At 49.3% G+C, this 21,569-nt stretch overlaps 1 protein-coding gene across 2 annotated transcripts; it reads right to left on the bottom strand.

Annotated features, from left to right (window-relative positions):
• Window positions 1-918: 918 nt before the first annotated feature.
• On the bottom strand, window positions 919-13,125 carry TMEM114 (transmembrane protein 114; the record flags this gene model as incomplete). 2 transcript variants are annotated; one of them, XM_082644126.1, is made up of 4 exons in its annotated part: window positions 919-1,151; window positions 2,277-2,414; window positions 12,500-12,580; window positions 12,906-13,125. In XM_082644126.1, the coding sequence occupies 4 exons, from the start codon at window positions 13,123-13,125 to the stop codon at window positions 919-921; spliced, it is 672 nt and encodes a 223-aa protein (XP_082500252.1). The 2 variants fall into 2 exon arrangements, with proteins under 2 accessions (XP_082500252.1, XP_082500253.1); XM_082644127.1 differs by lacking the exon at window positions 2,277-2,414.
• Window positions 13,126-21,569: the final 8,444 nt, after the last annotated feature.

Genomic DNA, 21,569 nt, shown 5'->3' with positions numbered 1-21,569 from the left:
CTCCACAGTGAGCTTGCCAATGAGTGATTCTTGGGCATCACAAGTTTGCTTATTGCCCTGCCTGCTGATTGTGGGCTTGCTGACCCTTCCTCTCCTCCCATGAGGACCTCCTGGCATCTGTGAAGTGACACATGAATGGGACCACTGACCGCCTGGATGTCCAAGAGGGGCTTTCAATCTCTGGGATGACTCTGTGTTACGTTTCAAAAGCGAGTCGCTGACCACGGAGAATCATTGCATTAACTGAGCCTTTTCTGCTTGAGGCTCTGGACTCTAGACCAGGTGAGCACGAGCCCGGCTGGGGTCAGGGAAGACACGTCCACCTCCTGGTTGCTGCAAAGCCCAGACCTCTGCTGTCTTCCCTCCAATTTCCCACAGTGCCTCCTGCCTGGTTCCAGGTCTTGGGAAGCATGAAGCCCGGTGTCTGAGACGCAGCATCCTCCACACACAGGATCCACGTCGCAGCCAGCCGGCATGAACCTGCTCAGAAAAGCTGTGATAAAGGAGAACATGCCTCTAGCTTGCTGTGTGTTTTTGCGACACTTACCTAACCTCTCTGGTCCTCCATTTGCTTAACAAAGAAGAGAAGCCCATCCAAAGGGCAGGAATGAGGATGAAGTGAAGCCAGAGGAGACTCACGGAGGTTGCAATCGGTAAGTTCTGTACATGATGAAGGAGGTGCTTTTGTTTTTTCATGGGTTTGGCACTCAGCCTCCTCCAGCCCACACGAGACACACGTGCCTGGACAGAGCACACGCCGTGCCAGGCAGCACTCAGATAACAGCCAGGGCTGGAGCCCAGTCCACAGCGGCTCTCAGGTGGTGGCCTTTGAGGAAGAGGAAGCCGCAGCCCACCGAGATGGGTCCATGAGGCCCCCACACCAAGCCCCTCCCTCCCACCACGACCAGGCATCGGGGCTCAGATGGCCTGGTCCTGCCTCCGTCTCAGGCTGAGCACGCGGGCTGCTGCCAGGAAGGCTGCCCCGGTGAGCAGCTCGGCGATGAAGCTGATCCAGCCCAGGGCCAGGGACCAGCCGAAGCAGATATCCACCTGGTCCAGCAGGGCCTTCTCCTCCAGGAGATACAGCGCCTCCCGGAAGGCGGCAGCTGAATACGCGATGTAGACGCTGATGCCCACGAGGGTCACCAAGGCTGAAGGGGTTGCAAAGGAGAGCAGATCAGACCCGCATGCCCGGGGAACTGCCCCTCCTTCCCACTGCTGGCCCCTCTGCCCAGTGCTCCCTCCTCCCTTCCCCTCCCTTCCTGCCACTGGTAACTCCTGCCCATCCCCCCCTCTCAGCTCCTGGCGATTCCTGGACCCCCCCTGAGCCAGTCAAACCCACCGTGGGGTTTCACAGCATCACATGGCCCTCCATCACTGCCCAGGTCAGAATTTGTTTGTGAAACGACTTAACTAATGCCTGTCTGCCCCAATGTGAGCTCCCGAGGGTCCACCCTGGATGCCCAGCAACCAGAACAGCACCCTGCACATGGCAGCGCTCCATCCATACGTTATTAGAAAGCACTGTCCAGCCCCATAGCCACTGGCCCCACATGGCTCTTTAAACTTTTATTAATTTAAATGAACATCTCAGCTCCACATTGGCACCTGCCACATGCCAAGTGCTCGTTGCCTGTTTCGTGGCAAATTAGAGAACTTCTCCATCGGGAGAGTTCTCCTGGAAGGTGCTGTTTGGAGAATTAGTCACTGGGCAAACTATTAATGCCAATATTAATAATAGTAGCAGGTGGGTGGAGGGGATCGGAGCCTCACCGTATTCTCACCTCCAGGCATTACTTTTCTTTATTTCCCTCCATGGATTCTGAGTGTGTGTGTCATTACTGTTCTTGCTCTTTTTTAAGGTCCATTTCAAATGAACCAGAAGCAGGGAGGCCATAAAACAACCAGCTGTGAGTTTGGTTTTAATCAATCAAAGCAACGCCTGTCAGGATGGCAGGTGCACATGAAAGACTGAGGGTGGCCAGAGTGAGGGTCTCCCTCCAGCCCATGGCCCTGACGCTGACACTCTCACAACATGCTTCTTCTGTGAAATAATGAAAGCGATTCTCAGAATCTGCTCTCACCCCTATGCTTCTCTCTTGGGAACACAGACCCAGGGACCCTGGGCGGGGAGCTACTGATCCCTTCCGGCTAGGAGATCACAGGAGGGGGGAAGCAAGCCCCAGAAGCGATGGGAGCCCCCCCAACCCTTCCCTTCTGGGGGATCGGGCACAGCCCCTCCTGGAACCCGGGCCCCGTGCAGGGTGGGCACCTACCTCCAAAGAGGAAGAGGGTCCCCGTGAGCAGGAGAAGGAGGGAGGCTCGCAGGAGGAAGCTCAGAAACCCTGTCATCCCCCCGAAAACCATCAGGATCAGGCTGAGAGGCAGTAGAATCACAAACGTCCCATGCATGGCTTAGGGGAGACAGGAGGACAGCAGGTTACTAACATCCTTCTGTTAATCAACAGACATTCACTGAGCACCTTCTGTGGGCCAGCACCCAAACGCTGGGGGAGAAAATCAACACCACTGCTGCTTATAATAATGATGATACTAATATTATTAATGATCGAGGCTCAGCTATCAGTTATCGAGGCTCAGCTATGCCAGACTTTGTGCTGTGTATCAGCTCAAGTAATTCGCACACACCCTGCGAGGGAAGTATTGTTCTTGTTCATTCGCGTATTCACTCAGCACATGTGTATTGAGTGCATGCTTTGTGCCAGGCTCTGTCCCCGGCACAGCGGATTCAGCGGCAAATCCACCAGGACTCCTGCCCTCGTCGGGCTGTGGGGATTCAAGCAAGTGAACAAATAAGTGACAAAGTTGAGAGGTGGTGACAAACTCCTGGGGAGGCGCGTGAATAAAGCAGAGGAGGGGCCGGAGCAGTGGCTCCACTGAAGAAGTGACATTGGAGCAAAGACCTGAAGGAGGCGAGGGAGGCAGCTGTGGAAAAGGAAGGGCCAGAAGGGAGGGGCCGCAGGGAGGAGCGGGGGCGGAGTCTGAGATGGGAGGGCGTGTGCCCGGTGCGGCTGAGGCTGGGGAAAGCCGGCGAGGGCAGCGGGGAGTCAGGGAGCGGAAGGCAGTGGAGGAGGAAGGCAGAGTTAACAGCAGCTCACGTGGGGCTCCTGAGCCATCGGGAAGATTTTGAACTTCTCTCTGAATGAGATGGAGGCCACCAGACAGTTTGGGGCGGAAGAAACTAGAATTTTACTTAAGTTTCTAAAGGTCGCTCTGGCCACTATATTGAGAGTGGACAGCAGAGGGCGTAGTAGGTTGAAAGGCGGCTCCCAAGTTCACATCCAGCAGGAACCTGTGAATGTGACCTCATTAGGGACAAGAGTCGTTGCCGATGTAACGAAGTCCGGGGTCTCCAGATGAGCTCATCCCGGGTGAGACGCAATGACTTACTTTATTTATTTATTTATTTATTTATCTATTTAAACATCTTTATTGGAGTATAATTGCTTTACAATGGTGTGTTAGTTTCTGCTGTATAACAGAGTGAATCAGCTACACATATACATGTGTCCCCATATCTCATCCCTCTTGCTTCTCCCTCCCACCCTCCCTATCCCACCCCTCTAGGTGGTCACAAAGCACCGAGCTGATCGCCCTGTGCTATGCGGCTGCTTCCCACTAGCTATCTATTTTACGTTTGGTAGTGTATATATGTCCATGCCTCTCTCTCACTTTGTCCCAGCTTACCCTTCCCCCTCTGCCATCCTCAGGTCCATTCTCTATATCTGCGCCTTTATGCCTCTCCTGCCCCTAGGTTCATCAGAACCTTTTTTTTTTTTTTTTTAGATTCCATATATATGTGTTAACATATGGTATTTGTTTTTCTCTTTCTGACTTACTTCACTCTGTATGACAGTCTCTAGGTCCATCCACCTCACTACAAATAACTCAATTTCATTTCTTTTTATGGCCAAATAATATTCCATTGTATATATGTGCCACTTGTCCTTTATCCATTCATCTGTCGATGGTCACTTAGGTTGCTTCCATGTCCTGGCTATTGTAAATAGAGCTGCAGTGAACATTTTGGTACATGTCTCTTTTTGAATTATGGTTTTCTCAGGGTATATGCCCAGTAGTGGGATTGCTGGATCGTATGGTAGTTCTATTTTTAGTTTTTTAAGGAACCTCCATACTGTTCTCCACAGTGGCTGTATCAATTTACATTCCCACCAACAGTGCAAGAGGGTACCCTTTTCTCCACACTTTCTCCAGCATTTGTTGTTTGTAGATTTTTTGATGATGGCCATTCTGACCAGTGTGAGGTGATATACCTCACTGTAGTTTTGATTTGCATTTCTCTAATATTAGTGATGTTGAGCATCCTTTCATGTCTCTGTTGGCAATCTGTATATCTTCTTTGACTTTAGAAGAGAAAGGGGAGAAAACACAGAGGAGAAGATGAGGTGAAAACAGAGACGGAGATCGGAGTGATGCTTCTACAAGCCAAGGACCACCCAGGATGGACGGCAGCCCCCAGAAGCCAGGAGTGAGGGCTGGCATGGATTCTCCCCCCAGAACCTCCAGAAGGACCAATCCTGCTGACACCTTGATTTTGGACTTCTGACCTCCAGAACTTGAGACAATAAATTCCTGTTGTTTTAAGCCACCAAGCTTGTGGTAACTTCTCAGCTGGCCGAGAAACAGTACAGGGACCAAGCTGGAAGCAGGAAGACCATTGGGTGGCTACTGCAATAACCCTGGACCTGGATGGAAGCAGTGGGATGGGGAGAAGTGGTCAGGTCCCAGGTATATTTTGAAGGTAAAACAAGCAACCAATTTGATGAGAGTAGGAGAAAAAGAGAGGGGCAAGGTGACGCTGAGATTTAGGGCCTGAGACACGGGATGGATGAGTTGCCATCTGCCAAGATGGGAAAGATGGGGGAGGCAGAGTGGGCTGCGGTGGATACCAGGACTTGTCAAGGGTGAGATGCCTGCTGGACTCCAAGCAGAGATGCCACAGGCAGTGGTTTACAGTAGAGTAGAGTTCAGTGGGAGATCTGGGTGGGTGTCAATATGGTACCATTATTATGAAGGTTGGAACAGAGAGCAGACTTAAGAGTGGGACCCAACTCAGCCAGGGTGTTTGAGAAAATCTCACAGGGGCTGAGCTGCAGCTAAGACGTGAAGGAATGCGGCTTCACCAGAGGACGGAGGTGATAGTCAACAAGTGTGTATCCAGCACCTGCCAGGTTGCAGGGCTCAGCAGGGAGCAAAGCCAGCAAGGATGCAGGAGTTCACATCCTTCCCAGCCACTGGAAGCATCCTCTGCTGGAGAAGAGTGACAGGTGGGGGGATAAGCAGGAGAGAAGAGGGGGAGGCCAGAGAAAGAACGACTCAGAAAAGCACCACCAGCATCCATCCCCCCCTCCTCTGACCCCAAATTGCATGTCTTTTGTGAGTCACTTACTTCCTCAGAACCCCATTTTCACATCCACGAAATGGAGGTCATAATGTGCAGCTCATGGTATTAACATAAGAACAATGTGTGTGGAGAAAATAGAGAGTTCCATAGAGCAAGTATTAACTAAACCATAACCCTGCCAACAATAAAGATGATGAAGATAATCATTCAGTCGGACTTCCACTGTGATCAAATCATTTTGTCTTCAAGACCCTAAATGCCACCAGCCTTGGCAAGTCGAGGAAACAAAGCTGATTTCCTTTCCAGGGCTGTCACACGATAAAATGTGATTCCAGGGGGACAGGACCTGTAGTCCTTCCTCCTTCCCTCCTTCCTTCCCTCCCTCCCTTCCTTCCTCCCCCCTTGCTTCCTTCCCCCCTTCCTTCCTTCCTTCCTCCCCCCTTCCTTCCTTCCTCCCCCCTTGCTTCCTTCCCCCTTCCTTCCTTCCTACCCCCTTCCTTCCTTCCTCCCCCCTTCCTTCCTTCCTCCCCCCTTCCTTCCTTCCTTCCTTTCTTTCTTAAGGAAAAACTTTGGGAAAGGAAGCACAACAGCTGGTGTGAAAACCTAGTTCTGTAAGCTCTGTCTCCTGCATGGCATTGCCTCCAGATGATGGCTGAGAAATGAAATCATTTCTCATTTAGAAATTAATGAGGTTTCCCGGAGCTGGTTTGGCCCAGCAGTCCCATGTGTGAGGTCCCCAGACAACGCTGCTGCTGAGTTCGCATACATGTTCAATTAAATGTCTGGGCAAGAACAGGACACCCCCTGGGAAAGTTGTAAGATCTCCTGCTGAAATTTGGTTTAGTATATATATACATTTTTTTTTTGGTATGTGCCTTGGTATTTTTTATTTTCTGATTTTCAGGACTGCTGTCTGGGGACATAAATATTGATTCTGAGTTATGTTCTACTTGGAAATGTCCCCACCTCCAGTCACATCTCACTCAGAAACAAATGTCTATGGGCCCCATAGAGCCTGGGGATGCTGCAGGGGACAAGGTCTCTGCCCTCATAGAGACCACAGTCCAGTACAGGAGACAGACTAGCAGGAAATAAAGGGGATAATTACAGACCGAGTGTCACAAAGGACATGAGTGTGATGATGCAGAAAAACAGGGTGGGCGGTGAGGGGGGTGCACTTCTATAGATGAGATAGTTGTTTTAATTTCCTAGAGCTGACATAACAAATTACTACAAACTAGGTGTCTTAATAGCAGGAGGAATTTATTCTCTCACGGTTCTGTAGGCTCTAAGTCCAAAATCAAGGTGTCAGCAGGACCGCGCTCCCTTCAGAGACTCCAGGGGAGAATCCTTCCTTGCCTCTTCCAGCTTCTGGCAGTTGCCGGCAATCCTTGGCGTTCCTTGCCTTGTGGCAGCACCTCTCTGTCCACCTCCATCTTCTTATGACCTTCTTTTGTCTCCTCTGTGATTCTCCTTTTTTTATGAGGACACTCGTCACAGGATTTAGGTTAATCCACAATGATCTCATCTCGAGAGCCTTAACTCAGTTACACCTGCGAAGTTACTTTTCCCAAATGAGGTCCCATTCACAGGTTACCGAGGGTTAGGACGTGGACACATCTTTTGGGGGGGGTGATACCTTTCAATCCACTACAGTGTTTACAGCAGGAGCTCAAGACATGAGAGCTAAGAGTACCGTCTAGAGTTAATAATACTAATAATGTTGGATATCAGGAAGATAACTAACATGCAGCCCCGTCCTCAAGGAAGCTACGTTCTGATGACAATAGACTCGAAAATTTACAAAAATTTTAAAAATCCACTTCCTTACCAGGCACAATAGGACTGAATATCTCTGAGCATTTCTTGGAGTCTCCAAGTCATATTGACAAGGTTTGAAAATAAAGATAGTGACACTTTCCCCTTTGAGAAATGGTTCCTGAGACTTCCTTCTTTCACCAGAACTTCTGATGTTTCTGGAGAATAATACTTCTCTGCTCTCTTTAAGAGAAGGACTGTTACTTCGCTAACCACCCCGGGGCTTCCTGACCTCGCAAGCATTCTGGAAGGCTGCTTGTCCCATCAAGCTATTCTTTGAACAGTGCAATAATGGATCATTCACACAGTTATCCTTGGCGTGAACGACTTGGCATTTTTCTGGGTTTGCTTTTCCTTTGCAACAAAGCACTTCTGAGTCAAAAAGATCTCTTGCACCTGGGTACGTATTTGCTCTTGATGGAAAAAATGACCTGTTAACATTATTAGTGTTATTAATTCTACATGGTAATCTTAGTTCTCATGTGTTGAGTTCCTACTGTAGGCAGTGGAGGGTAGCAAAACTCTGAACCCAAGAAACAGGCTAGGAACTTTTTCCCTGGTCTGCCGTGGCCTCCGGTCTTGGCACACTCACGTTATACTGGAATTACCCTCGGTGTAGCATCATTCTAAAAGAATAGAAACTGCTTGGGTTCAAATCCAAGATCAACCAGTTACCGTGCAAACTTTGGTAACTTACCTAACCTCTCTGTGCCTCGGTTTCCTCATTTGAAAAGTGAAGAGTATAATAACAGTACCTGCCTCATGGATCTGTTGTGAAGATTAAATGGGTTGAAACAAGTAAAGACCTCAGGACAGGGTCTGGCACACAGCACCTGTTCTGTAATCATTGACTGTTATTTTTATTGCCCTTCAACCACTCCACTGAAAGTGGTCCCACCCCCTTTTATTACATGCCCCTGTTTTATTTCCTTTGTTACACCTACTACTATTTGAAGCCATTTTATGTTAATTTATTCACTGGTCCATGTGTTTATTATCTGTCTCCTGCACTAGACACTAAGCCTATGTGGCAAGGACCCCACCTGTCTCGTCATGTTTTATCCCCAGCACTAAGCAAAGGCATTTGCAATGATTAGCTCCATTTTACAGATGAGAAGCCTGAGGTTCAGGGAGACAATGACTTAGAGCAGAAGGAGGAGACAATAACTGACCTCCTGCTTTGGGTGATATCCTACGCTGGATGCTTTCGTTCCGTGATCTCATTTCATCTCAAAACAGCCCATTTATTTTTTTAATTTATTATTTTATTGAAGTATAGTTGAGTTACAATGTTGTGTTAATTACTGCTGTACAGCAGAGTGACTCAGTTATACATATATATACATTCTTTTTCATATTCTTTTCCATCCACAGGATATTGAATATAGTTCCCTGTGCTGCACAGTAGGACCTTGCTGTTTATAGAACAGCCCATTTATGGAAGCAGGTGACTGGCCAGAATTCACACAGCTGGGAAGAAGGAGGGCCCTTATCTATGATGTGGCTGACCCCACCCCCCACATCTTTCTGGGAGAGGCACATGACTCAGCTCAGCCAATCAGCACATTCCTTCCCTTCGGCCACACTGACTGGCTCAGACCTGGGCACGTGATCCAATCTAGTCCAGTCAGAGACCTACCTGGACGTTTTGCAGAATGACTGGGGAACAGTCTCCTTCTGCTTTAGGTTGCTGATTCTGGAGAGGATTTAGTTGAAAGCAGAACCCAAACAGAAGCAAAGCCCAGAGAGGAGAAAAAGAAATTGAGTTTAGCTCTGGATCCCAGGGGGCTTGAGCTTTTCAGTTTCGTGGACCAGGAATTCCTTTTCTGTTTCAACTAATATGATTTGAGTTTCCGCCACTTACCATCAAAAGACTCCTGGCTCGGGGCTTCCCTGGTGGCGCAGTGGTTGAGAGTCTGCCTGCAGATGCAGGGGACACGGGTTCGTGCCCCGGCCCGGGAGGATCCCACATGCCGCGGAGCGGCTGGGCCCGTGAGCCATGGCCGCTGAGCCTGTGCGTCCGGAGCCTGCGCTCCGCAAGGGGAGAGGCCGCAACAGTGAGAGGCCCGCGTAACGCAAAAAAAAAAAAAAAAAAAAAAAGACTCCTGGCTGATACAGCTAGGCTGGTTGGTTCTAGACTGTGGCTCTTTTATGTAAACTGTGCTGAATTTGAAGACCCCCCCCGCCACCAAAACAAATTCCAGTCCCTAGCCAGGGAACCAAACCCATGACATCCCCAGAGCTAATCAGGAGGATAAAACATCCAAGCAAGGTGGATTTTTATTGGGTACTGAAGTAGGCTACCTGCTTGGATTTTCTTGGAGGAAAAACCAGTGGTTCTTCCCATACACACCCACGGGGATTTATCTAGGAGGCTGACTCACAGAACATGCTGCTTGTGTCACCTAGCCTCTCTCCTCTATGGGCTCTGCATAAAGGGAATGAAACGTCTTCATATAATAAAAGAACCTGGACAACATTCAAAACTCTTTCTGGGGATAAAGAGATTCTGTGAAAAAGCTCTCTCTGGGGGTGATTTGCAGTGAGCACGAGGTCTGAAGCGGCAGCCTCCTCTCTGTGATGATACAATGGTAGTAAGAGCAGCTAACACTTATGGCAGACTTAAAGGAGCCAGACACTGCATGAGGCTCTTTAAATACACTCTCCCACTTCATTCTTGAATTAGCCTTACGAGGAGACATGACAGTTATCTTCATTTTGCCCACGGGGGAACTGAGGATCGGAGAGGTAAGGAATTTTCCCAAGGCCACGTGCCTAGTTGGTGGTGAAGCAGGGGGTTAGACCTAGGGCCAAGGGAACAGATGAACAGACTGTGGATGTGAGTTTTGCCTGTTTCTCAAAACCCTGGACAACACACAGTTGGTTCATTATCAAGTTTCGTGAAGAGGCCAGACCAGTGGTGACTGTGGTTAGCCATCCAATTTACTCACTGATGTGATAAGCAGGCTGAATGCCAGCACCCAGCCCAGCAAAGGGCCATAGATGTGACTGCATCTAAAAGAGGCTGGGGGGACTTCCCTGGTGGTGCAGTGGTTAAGAATCTGCCTGCCAATGCAGGGGACACGGGTTAGAGCCCTGGTCCGGGAAGATCCCACATGCCGTGGAGCAACCAAACCCGTGCGCCACAACTACTGAGCCTGCGCACCACAACTGCTGAGCCCGCACGCCGTACCTACTGAAGCCCTTGTGCCTAGAGCCCATGCTCCACAACAAGAGAAGCCACCACAATAAGAAGCCCACGCACCACAGCAAAGAGTAGCTCCCGCTCGCCACAACTAGAGAAAGCCCGTGCGCAGCAACGAAGACCCGACACTGCCAAAAATAAATAAAATAAAAATAATAATAAATAAAAAATAAATAAAATAAGCTGCACAGGAACGATTTTTAAGTCCAAAGAGACACCAACTTTGTTTTAAGGCTGTAGTAGCTGATACACCATCTGCTTGCTACCTTCTCCAGCCTTCTCTGTGGACCACAGCACTACATTCAGAAGCCTGTTAGCCAACACAGGAGTTTTTGAACAGGAATTCTTGATTATTCTTGAAATGCTCTGAGAACACCCAAAGTTCCTCCTAGCGCAGCTTGGGGCTGAGGACAGAGTTCGTGAGACCACTTCCTTTCCTCCACCCCCCTCATATTCCAAGCATCTAGGGGATATCTCCTTCAATGGAACTTCATTCAGCGGTGTGCTGCAGCTGGATTATATCAGAGAGTCAGCTGTTAAGTTTTCAGCAGTATGAGGGGCCAGTTGACATCATGTTGACAGCCTGAAACTGACCACAGTGGGAATATTTACACCACAGAGATTGGCAAATGCCACAAACCAAGACTCTCCCCTCCCGCAGACAGCCAATTGTTAAATATTTTCCAGCCCACCACTGGACTTTAGAGAAACAGTTCCGTTCATTCATACACTCATTCAGTCATTCAACAAATTTGGATTGAGTTCCACCTCTAAATAATAGAGTTTGAATTCACTCTCATGCCTGCTCAGCAAACCTTGGCTCATGGGCTACTCTATACCAGGCTGTGTGCTCAATGGTCCCTGCCCTCATGGAGCTCAGGGTCTAAAAAAATGCCACACAACCTGTAGCACGAGTAGGAACTGACCAAGTCAAGCTGGAAGGCTGAGAGCAGGGAGACTCCAATTGGAGGCAATGGCATGTGCAAAGATCCTGTGGCAGGAGGAAACTTAGCACCCCTCCAGGAACTGGCCCAAGGCCAGCATAGCCAGAGAGGAGAGAGCAAAGGGTAGAGTGGAGTTGGAGAGGGACCCTGGCAGCCCTTGTGGGCCATACTAGGGACTTGTATTCATTCTAAGAGTCACACCCCCAAGCCTCACTCAGTAAGTCTATCAAAAGCTGCGCATACGTTTCAAGGTCTCTGGAACTCAGTCCTCATGTCCTCATCATGTCCTTCCTGTGGTACCTCTCTGGGCCTCAGTTTCCTCTTTGGAAAAATAAAGAATAAGACAGAGATGACAAAGAACTTCATAGGGAGGCTGTGGAGATTAAATGACGACACAGATGGGGAGCGTTCAGCTCCATGTCTGGCCAGCTGCGCGCCTCAGGGAATTGAACTGTGACTTTGATTTCCCTCCTTCCTCCACTGTTTATTCAGCCCGTTTGCTTTCTCAAATTCTATCCTCCCACCTTTCCAGAGTTCCAATCACCATGCCAGGCACTGGGAAATCAGCCAGGAACAACAGACAAATGGTCCCTGGCGAGAGGGAGCGGTTCTCTGCCTCCTGGTTGCCTCTCTTGAATCATTCAACAAATATTTACCGCATCCCTGCTACGGCCAAGCGCTCGTTCTCAACACCGAGGATGCAGAGAAGGCTGACAAGGGGGTGTGCCAGTCAGCTCCCCGGGCTGGTTTAGGTGTCTCTTCGGGCTCCCAGCCACCCCCCCTCGTGCTGCTTGGCACTCTGAAATGTAACTGCGCACTTCCACCTCGGTCTCACCAGCTAGTCTGTGCGCCCCCTGAGCGCCTGGCCTGGGGCTTCGGCAGCAGCACGGTGCCTGGAGCACAGAAAGCCTTCAGCCAACGTTTGTTGAATGAATCCTCAACCACACGTTACGGCTGGAGCAAGTGGACCCCGCTTCCTGCTCCTACCCGCGTTCCCCTCTCCCGCCGGTGCCAGAGGCCGCCCCGACCGCCCTCTCCAACGCAGCGCCAACGCCCCCTACCCCACCCCGCCTGCTGTTTGGACAAAAGCTCCCAAACTGATGTCCAGCCCCGGGTCCTCCCCCATCCCACCCTCCCCGGACTCACTGAGAAGTTGTCGGCTCGAGTCGCTGAAGGTCACGTTCTCCTGCCAGAAGGGGTTCATCAGCGGCGCGCATGGGCTCTGGACTGGATGGGGCAGAGGACTCGGTGGGCGGGGACCCCGGGGTTCGGACCCCTGACCGAGGCTTCGCCCAGACGCCCGCTCTGGGTGCCGCACCCCGGAGGGCGGGCGCGGAGTCAGAGCAGCCGCAGGCTGAGCGGAGCGCCTCTCGGAACGGCGAAGGCAGCCCCAGAAGCCCTGCCCACCCTCCCTTCCGACCCCAGATACCGCGTTTCGCGCCCCGGGGCTTGGGGGGCGGATGCGCTCCAAGCAACAAGTCCCGGGCGAGCCCGGCGCCGCGGAGGGGCGGCGGTGGCGGCCACCGCCCCGGGTACCTGGGTACATCCTTACCCCGGCAGGTCCGCCAGAGGCCGGAGTGCGAGCTCAGAGGTTCGAGCTGGCTGCGGTTGGCGGCTCCTGCCGGGTCCTGCGCCCCCGGGCCGCTCCGCTGCAGCCTCTCCGTGTCAATGATGTACCAGAAGTCCGTGCCGATGGCGGCCGCCAGGAGCACAAAGCTGAGCGCCCCGCTCAGCGCCGCCGCGCCGGCCAGCGCGCCCAGGTGCACCCGCATGGCCGAGCCGGAACCCCACGCGCCGCCCGCAGCCCCCCGCGCCACCTCCCGAGTCCCTGAGCTCGGAGCCGGAAAGCCGGCCTCGGGACCTCGATCCCTCCCTCCGCCCCTGGCTCCGCCCCTCAGCCCCTCACCTGCGCCCTGGGATCTGCCCCGGCTCCTCCCTCAGGCCCCATCCCAGCCAAACCCCACCTCAGTCAACACTCCCAGCCCTAGCGCAGCCCCTCACCTCCACTCCTCACTTTCCCCCGACCCTTCTCCCTCCTACCCCCTCCCGCGCTCTCCACGAACCCCCACCCGTTCCCCACTACGCCCTGCCTCTGCCTTCCCTCCCCAAGCCCGGCTCCTCTCCTCGCACCACCGACTCAACTTCCCACTTCCCGCCCGGTGCGCCAGGAGTCTTCACTCCGCCGCCCTTCCCACCGCTCCCTCCTCTCTGCTCACAGCGCCCAGGTGCCCAGCACAGTGAGAAGGGCTGGGTGGGGTGGGGGAGGGAGGGCGGCCTTCCCGCAAACTGGGGGAGAAAGAAGGATGGGCAACGGCTGTCGGGTTGGCAGGTAATCTCCAACAGCCTCTCCCTCCAGCTTCAACCACCCTTCCTCCAAAATCCACCTTCAGTTGATTTTTCTAGGCTGGCTACAGAGGAAAAAGACAGATCAGGGTTTTTTTTTATAAAAGCTCTTTAACAGATTACCAACAAGGTCCTACTGTATAGCACAGGGAACTCTGCTCAATATTCTGTAATAACCTAAACGGGGAAAGAATTTGAAAAAGAATAGACACATGTGTATATGTATAATTGAATCACTTTGCCGTGCACCTGAAACTAACACAACATTGTAAATCAACTATTGTCCAATATAGAACTAAAAAAAATTTTAAGTTCTTCAAAGCAATGGGCCACGTCTTCTGAGTCCATCATCTCTACCACCAAAATCTTCATCACCATCACTGCCGCCACCAGCACCAGCACCACCATCATCACAATCACCGTTCTTTTCTGTATCATCACTATCCTCTTCTTTATCATCACCATCACCCTTATCAATTCCACCACCTTTTTCACAACCATAAAACCTTTCATTATTTCAAGAAAGACTTCTTGAGTGCCTACGATGTGCCAGACACTATAGTTTATATTAAAAATATAGCCATAAACAATCCAAACACAGCCCCTGCCCTTAAGAAGTGTGTGGTGTAGCCTTCCCAGCTTTTTCAAAGCCAGGAATGCAGAGGAAAAAAATCATACTTGTATGGCACACCGGGATAAATAGAAGAAGCTTCTAGAAGCTGGAGATGACCAGCCTCAGGGGCTGAAGCTACCAAAGGCCCCTGGAGGCTGCCCTTTATGGCTGAGAGACCAAAATCTTGGCGCTCCTGTGACACTTTCTTAAGGAAATATTGTGCCAACTCCCAAAAGTTGATGAATTGGGGAGAGAATCCTTCAACAAAGCTTGCTTTGAACAGGGTACTCTGAGAGAAAGTAAAAGAGGGGAGGTCTTATTGGGATTCGGAATCCAGGAAGTGACATGGATGATGAGACACAAAGAATGTAAAGGCATTTCACGCCTAGGGGATGGCTTATACAAAGGGTTTGGTACATTTTAGAAAAACTCCAAGAGTAATCAGGCTGGAACATAGTGAGAGAGGAGTAAGTAGAGGGAAATGAGACTGGGGCAATAGGTTGGGGCCAGGTCATGCATGGCTTGGGGTCACAATAAAGAGTTTGGTTTCTAGTCTAGGCTTCTGACCAGTTTTAAGAAGAGTAGTGAAATGCTGTAATTTACATTTTTTTTTTTTTTTTTTTTGCGGTACGTGGGCCTCTCACTGTTGTGGCCTCTCCCGTTGCGGAGCACAGGCTCCGGACGCGCAGCTCAGCGGCCATGGCTCACAGGCCCAGCCACTCCGCGGCACGTGGGATCCTCCCGGACCGGGGCACGAACCCGTGTCCTCTGCATCGGCAGGCGGACTCTCAACCACTGCGCCACCAGGGAAGCCCTGTAATTTACATTTTTAAAATCTCACTCTCCATACCAGCTTTAGTATGGAAAAGAGACTGTAAGGAAACAGGAAAGGAAGAAGGAAGCCAGTTAGGAGCAACATAGAAGTAGAAGCAGCAAGAGATGCTTGGATGCTTAGGCTATGGTGGTGGCAGCAGTGAGGAGGGAGGGAAGTAAATAGATTTTCTTTTAATCGAGAGGGTAGAATTGATAGGACTTGGTGATAGACTAAGGCTGAGAACCATTCTTTTCCTTGTTACTTTACTCTCTCTTACCAACACCATCTTAATCTTCACCATTGGCATCCTCATCTCCATTATCAGCGGCATCAGCACACTGAACAGAGCCATCATCAGCAAGAACACATCCTCCCCTTGATTTTACACACCATTCTACTCCATCACCCCTTCAACCACCATCTTGATTAAGATTGATCTCTCCCGTTACCATCCCCACTGATGGTTTTGCCTTCAACTCCATCACCCTATTACTGTTATCTTCCATTGCATCATAATCCAACCAGTCCTCCACTGTTCCATCTACATTAGGGAGCATACATGAAGGTAAAATTCAGTGAGGCTGGTCCCAGGACCCCTAATAATGTCTTTAAGGTTTAATCTCTTCTCTCTCCCTTTCTCTCCATCTCTCAAGTGTTTTTCATCTCTTGGCTTCATTCTTATTCAGACTCTCACTTGTTGGACCCCAGGAGCTACCTTTCACCGCTTAGCAACCCCAACAAAAAGAGCAAATCTCTTTCTCAGTGGTGCAAGCCAGATTTCCAAAATCGAAGCCCATATCCCCATCTCTGAACCAATCTCTATGAGTGATAGGGATAGAAGGCTCTGATTGGCCAAGCCTGGATCACCTGCCTGCTCCTGGAACCAAGGCAGGGTGAATTTGTCCCATCCTAACCATGTGAGTTTAAGCAGTGTCATGGCTGCCAGATGTACCAAATAAAAGCACAGTGTGCCTGGTTAAATTTGAATTTCAAATAAATAATAAAATTTTAGTATAAATATGTTCCATGCAATATTTGGGATACACTTATACTTTTTAAATTGTTATTGTTGTTGTTTAATCTGAAGTTCAATTTTAACTGAGTGTTCTGTCTTTTATCTGGCAAACATAGTTGGCTCCCCAAAGGAAAACCAAGGTGCTATGACCAGAACCAAGAGAAGGGGTGATGGCAGGGTGGATGGTGCCCCTCCACCCAGCACATGCATTTTCCTTCACTAGGTCCCACGCCTCTCGTCTACATAAGGAGAACTTCTTCCTGGCCCCTTTGCAAAGACAACCTTGTACGCTTTGATCATTCTATTTTTCCTGAGGAGTTTGATATAATGTACCTGGATCATGCTCGGTCACTTTAAAAAGCACAGAGAGTAATGTTTTTCAATGAATCTGGGGAGGGGTGGAGCACATCAAACATCAGATGCTATCATTACTCAGCCAGTCAACTGAAGAGGCAGGATAAAACCTGAAGGCTCTTGAGGCAGAATCCAAACAAAGGACAGCATTTAGGATTCAAGCCACACCAGGCGCCATGCTGGGTACCGTACTGGTGGAGAAAGGGCATTGAACAGGGATTCCAGAGGCTGGTTTTGAGTCTTAAATCAGCATCTTACAGGCCATGTGAGCCCAGAGAAATTGCCTCTCTTCTCTGAGCCTCAGTTTTCTTGGCTGTAAAATGGGGGCACTCATACGTACCAGTCTCATAAGGGCACCATGAGGGTGTAATGATGGTGGGTATAAGTACTTTGTGACCTATGCAGAGTCATACCAATATAATTATTAGCATATGTGGAAAACGCTTTGAGAAGAGGGGAGGAGTGCATTTCAAACATGAAAAGAAGAAATATTTAAAAGAAAGAGGAGGGCATCAGCACCTGCGCTGCCTCATACTGAGAAGCAGGAATTTGCTTTTCAGCACCACGGACAGCAATCTGCTGGCAGCCGGGAGGCAGAGGGAGCCAGAATTTGGGGCATCCATGGAGCCAAACAAATATTGACTGAGCAGATCCTGGGGCCAGGCACACTAGAGAATACAAAGATTTATGTGGTCTTGACGTCCAAATAACTTAATCTCTTCAAGTCATCAACATTCCTAGACTGATACAGCTGGGGCAAGGCCCCAAGCCTTCTGATACTTGAAAAGTGGGGAGAATCAAAGGGAAAATGTTTTCTTTTCCAACAATTGTTGAATATCTGCTGTGCGTTCACATATGCCATCTAATTTTCTCACTAGACTACCACCCTCAAAGAGAACAGTTACTGCAATGTCCTATGCATTGTTACGTTCCAAGTGCCCAGCACGGTGCCTGGCATATGGAGATACTCAGTAGTCTTTGAATGGATGTGTGAAGGAATTCTTATAAAATCCTATTTTACTCTTAAAAAAAAAAAAAAAGAGGAAGGCAGAAGGGAGGGAGGATGTTGGGATACCGGGAAGAAAGGTTACCTTTCATTATGAAGCATTGAGTATCATGGGAAAGCCGACATTTTTTTAATCAGTGAGATCTCGATTTGTGCAACTCTGCAGCCCTGAGGCCCTGCTTGCCTCGCCAGCCTCACAAACCCAGGCTTCAAACACATGAAGTTTGTTCCTGCCTCTGAGCATCCGCACATGCTGTTCCCTTTAACTGAAATACTCTTATCCCCACCTTTTTTTTTTCTTTTTCTTTCTTTCTTTTTTTTTGGGGGGGTCTCAACTTAAAAATTAGTTCTTTAGAAAGAGCTTAGCCAACCCCCGATTTAGGTTGAAAGCTCTTAGGATACGATGATTTATGATGATTCAGGTGTGGTTAAGGTCCACTGTATCTCCTTAGGCTCTCAACTGCTCAGCGGCACGCCTACAACATCTACCACACACACCTGTAACTCTCCACATATGGACTTTTCTCCCCAAATGAGAAGGCTGGAATTACTGGAGAGTGAAGGCCCCCAGGAACACGGAGCACTGATGAAGTTGGAGGATAAATGGCCCTAGCTACCTCACCCCTTTGGGGAGGGAAAGGCTCTGAAGCCTGTTCTACTCTGTCCCCCAGAGTTTCCAAGGGGGAGTGAACCCCAGCTGCCCACTGCAATGATGTCTTCAATTGATTTCCTTTCTTCCTCATCTTAATTCCCCACTCTTGTACCAGCGTGTCCTAGGATCACCCCCCAAATACAATTACTGGTGCTCAAATCCTTATATCAGAGTCTACTTCGAGAGAAACCCAGGACTTCCCTGGTGGCTCAGTGGTTGAGAGTCCGCCTGCAGATGCAGGGGACGCGGGTTTGTGCCCTGGTCTGGGAGGATCCCACATGCCGCAGAGCGGCTAGGCCCGTGAGCCATGGCCGCTAAGCCTGCGCGTCCGGAGCCTGTGCTCCGCAACGGGAGAAGCCACAACAGTGAGAGGCCCACGTACCGGAAAAAAAAAAAAAAAGAAAAGAAACCCAACCTAAAACATATGCTATCTTAGCACTGAGACTCTCCCCATAGTAATTAATGATTATTGAGTGATGAAGTCATTTGCTACCTGTCCGTCTACTCCTTTGGACATTCAAGCAGGATGGTAGTTACTAGAGGATGGCTCATCCGACACCATTCTGATCCACCTCCCCCTTCTCATTTCTAGGTACCTTCCAGCCAGTGGTGGCCACGTAACATAATTCTGACCAATGAGGTAAAAGCAAGAGTCTGTTGGAAAGGGCTCCCTCCAATTTAAAAAAGGCCAGGCCCTGGGAGGAGAAGGCTTTTGGTCCACTTGTAATACAGACATGATGTCTGGAATTACAACAGCCATCTTACAACCATGAGTTTAACCCTCCTGGTGGGAGGCAAAAACAAAAAGAGTCTGAGTCTCTGATAGCATCGTTGAACAGCTGCCCCTTGAATTGCCTACCTCAGAAGTTCTTGTTAGAAGTTAAAAAAAAAGTTAAAAATAAGCCCCTATCAGTTTAAGCCACCATCTTAGGGTTGTCTGTGTTTGCAACTGAATGCCTTGTGAACTGCGGCGGACACAGATCATGTTGGTCCTACCCAATGCATATCATTGGCCTTTAGGTTAGTGCATGATACACAGTAGATGTGTAATGAAGATTTGTTGATTCAATAAATGAAAAACCTTCCCAAAAGTCTCTTCTTGCAAGCACAGAGCTTATTTTATGTGGCAAACTCGTAAGGAACCAACTCAAGGCTTTAGACATATAGCCAGGATATCGGTTCAGTTATTAAGGTCGCCACACTAGAGACAAATGGCCTCTGTTTATTAAATCTCATGAGGTCATGATGTTCTGCTGGCCAGTTAGACTCCATGGACTTGACCCCTGCATAACCGTTTAAGTGCAAAGCCTCCATCTGTCCATTAGAAACTTCTAGAAGGGCTGGCTGCCACCCTTCATATCCTATATGACGTTATTAGCTTAGAATGAAAAGGGATCAGTAACCCACTGGTCTAATTTTCCCATTACACACCTGGCGTGATGCCAAGAGATGAAGGCTGAGTTGCCCTCTTTTCATTTCAGGGAATCTCTTCCCAAACTGGAATAAAAATCCCTCAGCCAGAGAGAAGCCGCTTCCAGGAGGAATGTGGTAGGGAAAGAGCTAGGACCATGAGCCAGCGCAGCTGGATTCCAGCACCACTAGCCTACTGAGAGATCTGAACTGATTGCTTCCCTTCTCTGAGCCTCGGTTTTCTCATCGGTAAAAGGGGCTCGTAGAAGTCTTCTTCTGGGAATCTATTCCTGCCACAGTTTACATGCTGCATAGTTACAATGTGGCGGGCATCATAGATTTCTTTTTTTTTTTAATAGATTTCTTTTCTGAATCTTCACATCAATCCTCTGAAAGAAATATGCTCTTCCCCCCACCCAGTCTTATAATGGGTACAATTGGTATACAAAAAACTGCACCAAATTAATGTATACAATTCAGTGAGTTTAGACATATGTACACACTTGTGTCACCATGACCACAATCAAGGTAATAAATGTATTCTTCACCTCCAAAAGTTTCCTTGTGTCCCTCTGTTGTTTTGTTGTTGCTATTGTTTTGCTTTTATTTATTTATTTATTTTTATTATTATTATTTTTTTTTTGCGGTACACGGGCCTCTCACTGTTGTGGCCTCTCCCACTGCGGAGCACAGGCTCCGGATGCGCAGGCTCAGCAGCCATGGCTCACCGGCCCAGCCGCTCCGCGGCATGTGGGATCCTCCCAGACCAGGGCACAAACCCGTGTCCCCTGCATCGGCAGGCGTACTCTCAACCACTGTGCCACCAGGGAAGCCCCTGTTTTGCTTTTGTTTTTCAGTAAGAACACTTAACCTGAGATCTACCCTCTTAACAAATGGCAATCTCATCCGGGAGCACACTGACAGGTACACCCCAAAGGCACACCCAGAAATAAGGCTTAATCTGGGCACCTCATGGCCAGTCAAGTCGATGCATAAAATTAACCATCACAGGGAATTCCCGTGCGGTCCAGTAGTTAGGACTCCATGCTCTCACTGCCAAGGGCCCAGGTTCAATCCCTGGTCAGGGAACTAAGATCCTGCATGCCCCGCGGCGTGGCCAAAAAGAAAGAAAAAAAAATTAACCATCACAGAGGGGATGAGGAATAACTGTAAATAGGCATGGGGTTGCTTTGGGGGTGAAACAAATGTTCTAAAACTAGATTATGGTGATGGTTGCACAACTCTGTAGATATACTAAAAACTATTTCGTATATATAAATATATATACACTATGTATACATATATATGCAGATATAGATATGCAAATTTATAGAAGCCTAGGCCAGACTTGCCCAGGCCTGAACAAAAGGAACAGAAAGGGAAGAGTTCAGGAGCAATGAGAATGGTGATGCAATGATGGTGGAGGTGACAGGGACGATAGTAACCACAACGGCACCACTTACTGAAAGTGGACGTCTGCTCTGTGTCAGACACTGTGGCATCCATCATATCACTTCGTGAACACGGCGATCCTGGGAGGTAGTTCTGGTTAAGGGGCTGGGGGTCTATGACCAGCACACAGCTCTGCAGGCAGGCTACCCAGGATCAAACCACACCTGCAGCCCTTCCTAGCCTGGGACCACGAGCAAGGTCCAAAGCCTCCCTAAGCCTCAGTTTCTCCATCTGTAGAGAAGACATAAGATGATCCTGACCTTGGGATTACAAGGACACGACCTGGAATCAAGCATGTGAAGCTCTGAGCAGAGTCCTCAGTAACCCCTAGAAAACAGCCAGTGTAAATGTTAGCTCTGGCTACTAGCGTGGGTCCCTGTTGTACAAAACATGACACAGTCATTCAGAGTTTGACCCAGCAAGGTCAGATATCTAATAAGGCACAGACATGGCTTTCAAATCCAGGCCAGACTCCCAACTCTGGGCTGTTGCCACTACCTGGGTATGAATCTGAACAATTAGGCCTGACATCTTCACCTACCCCAGTGCTGCAGACA

Source organism: Mesoplodon mirus (genome assembly GCF_964341445.2).
Source record: "Mesoplodon mirus genome assembly, chromosome: 15".
Classification (NCBI taxonomy): Eukaryota; Metazoa; Chordata; class Mammalia; order Artiodactyla; family Ziphiidae; genus Mesoplodon; species Mesoplodon mirus.
The sequence above is the reverse complement of the archived record's forward strand: the minus strand, read 5'-3'. Positions and strand labels throughout refer to the sequence as shown.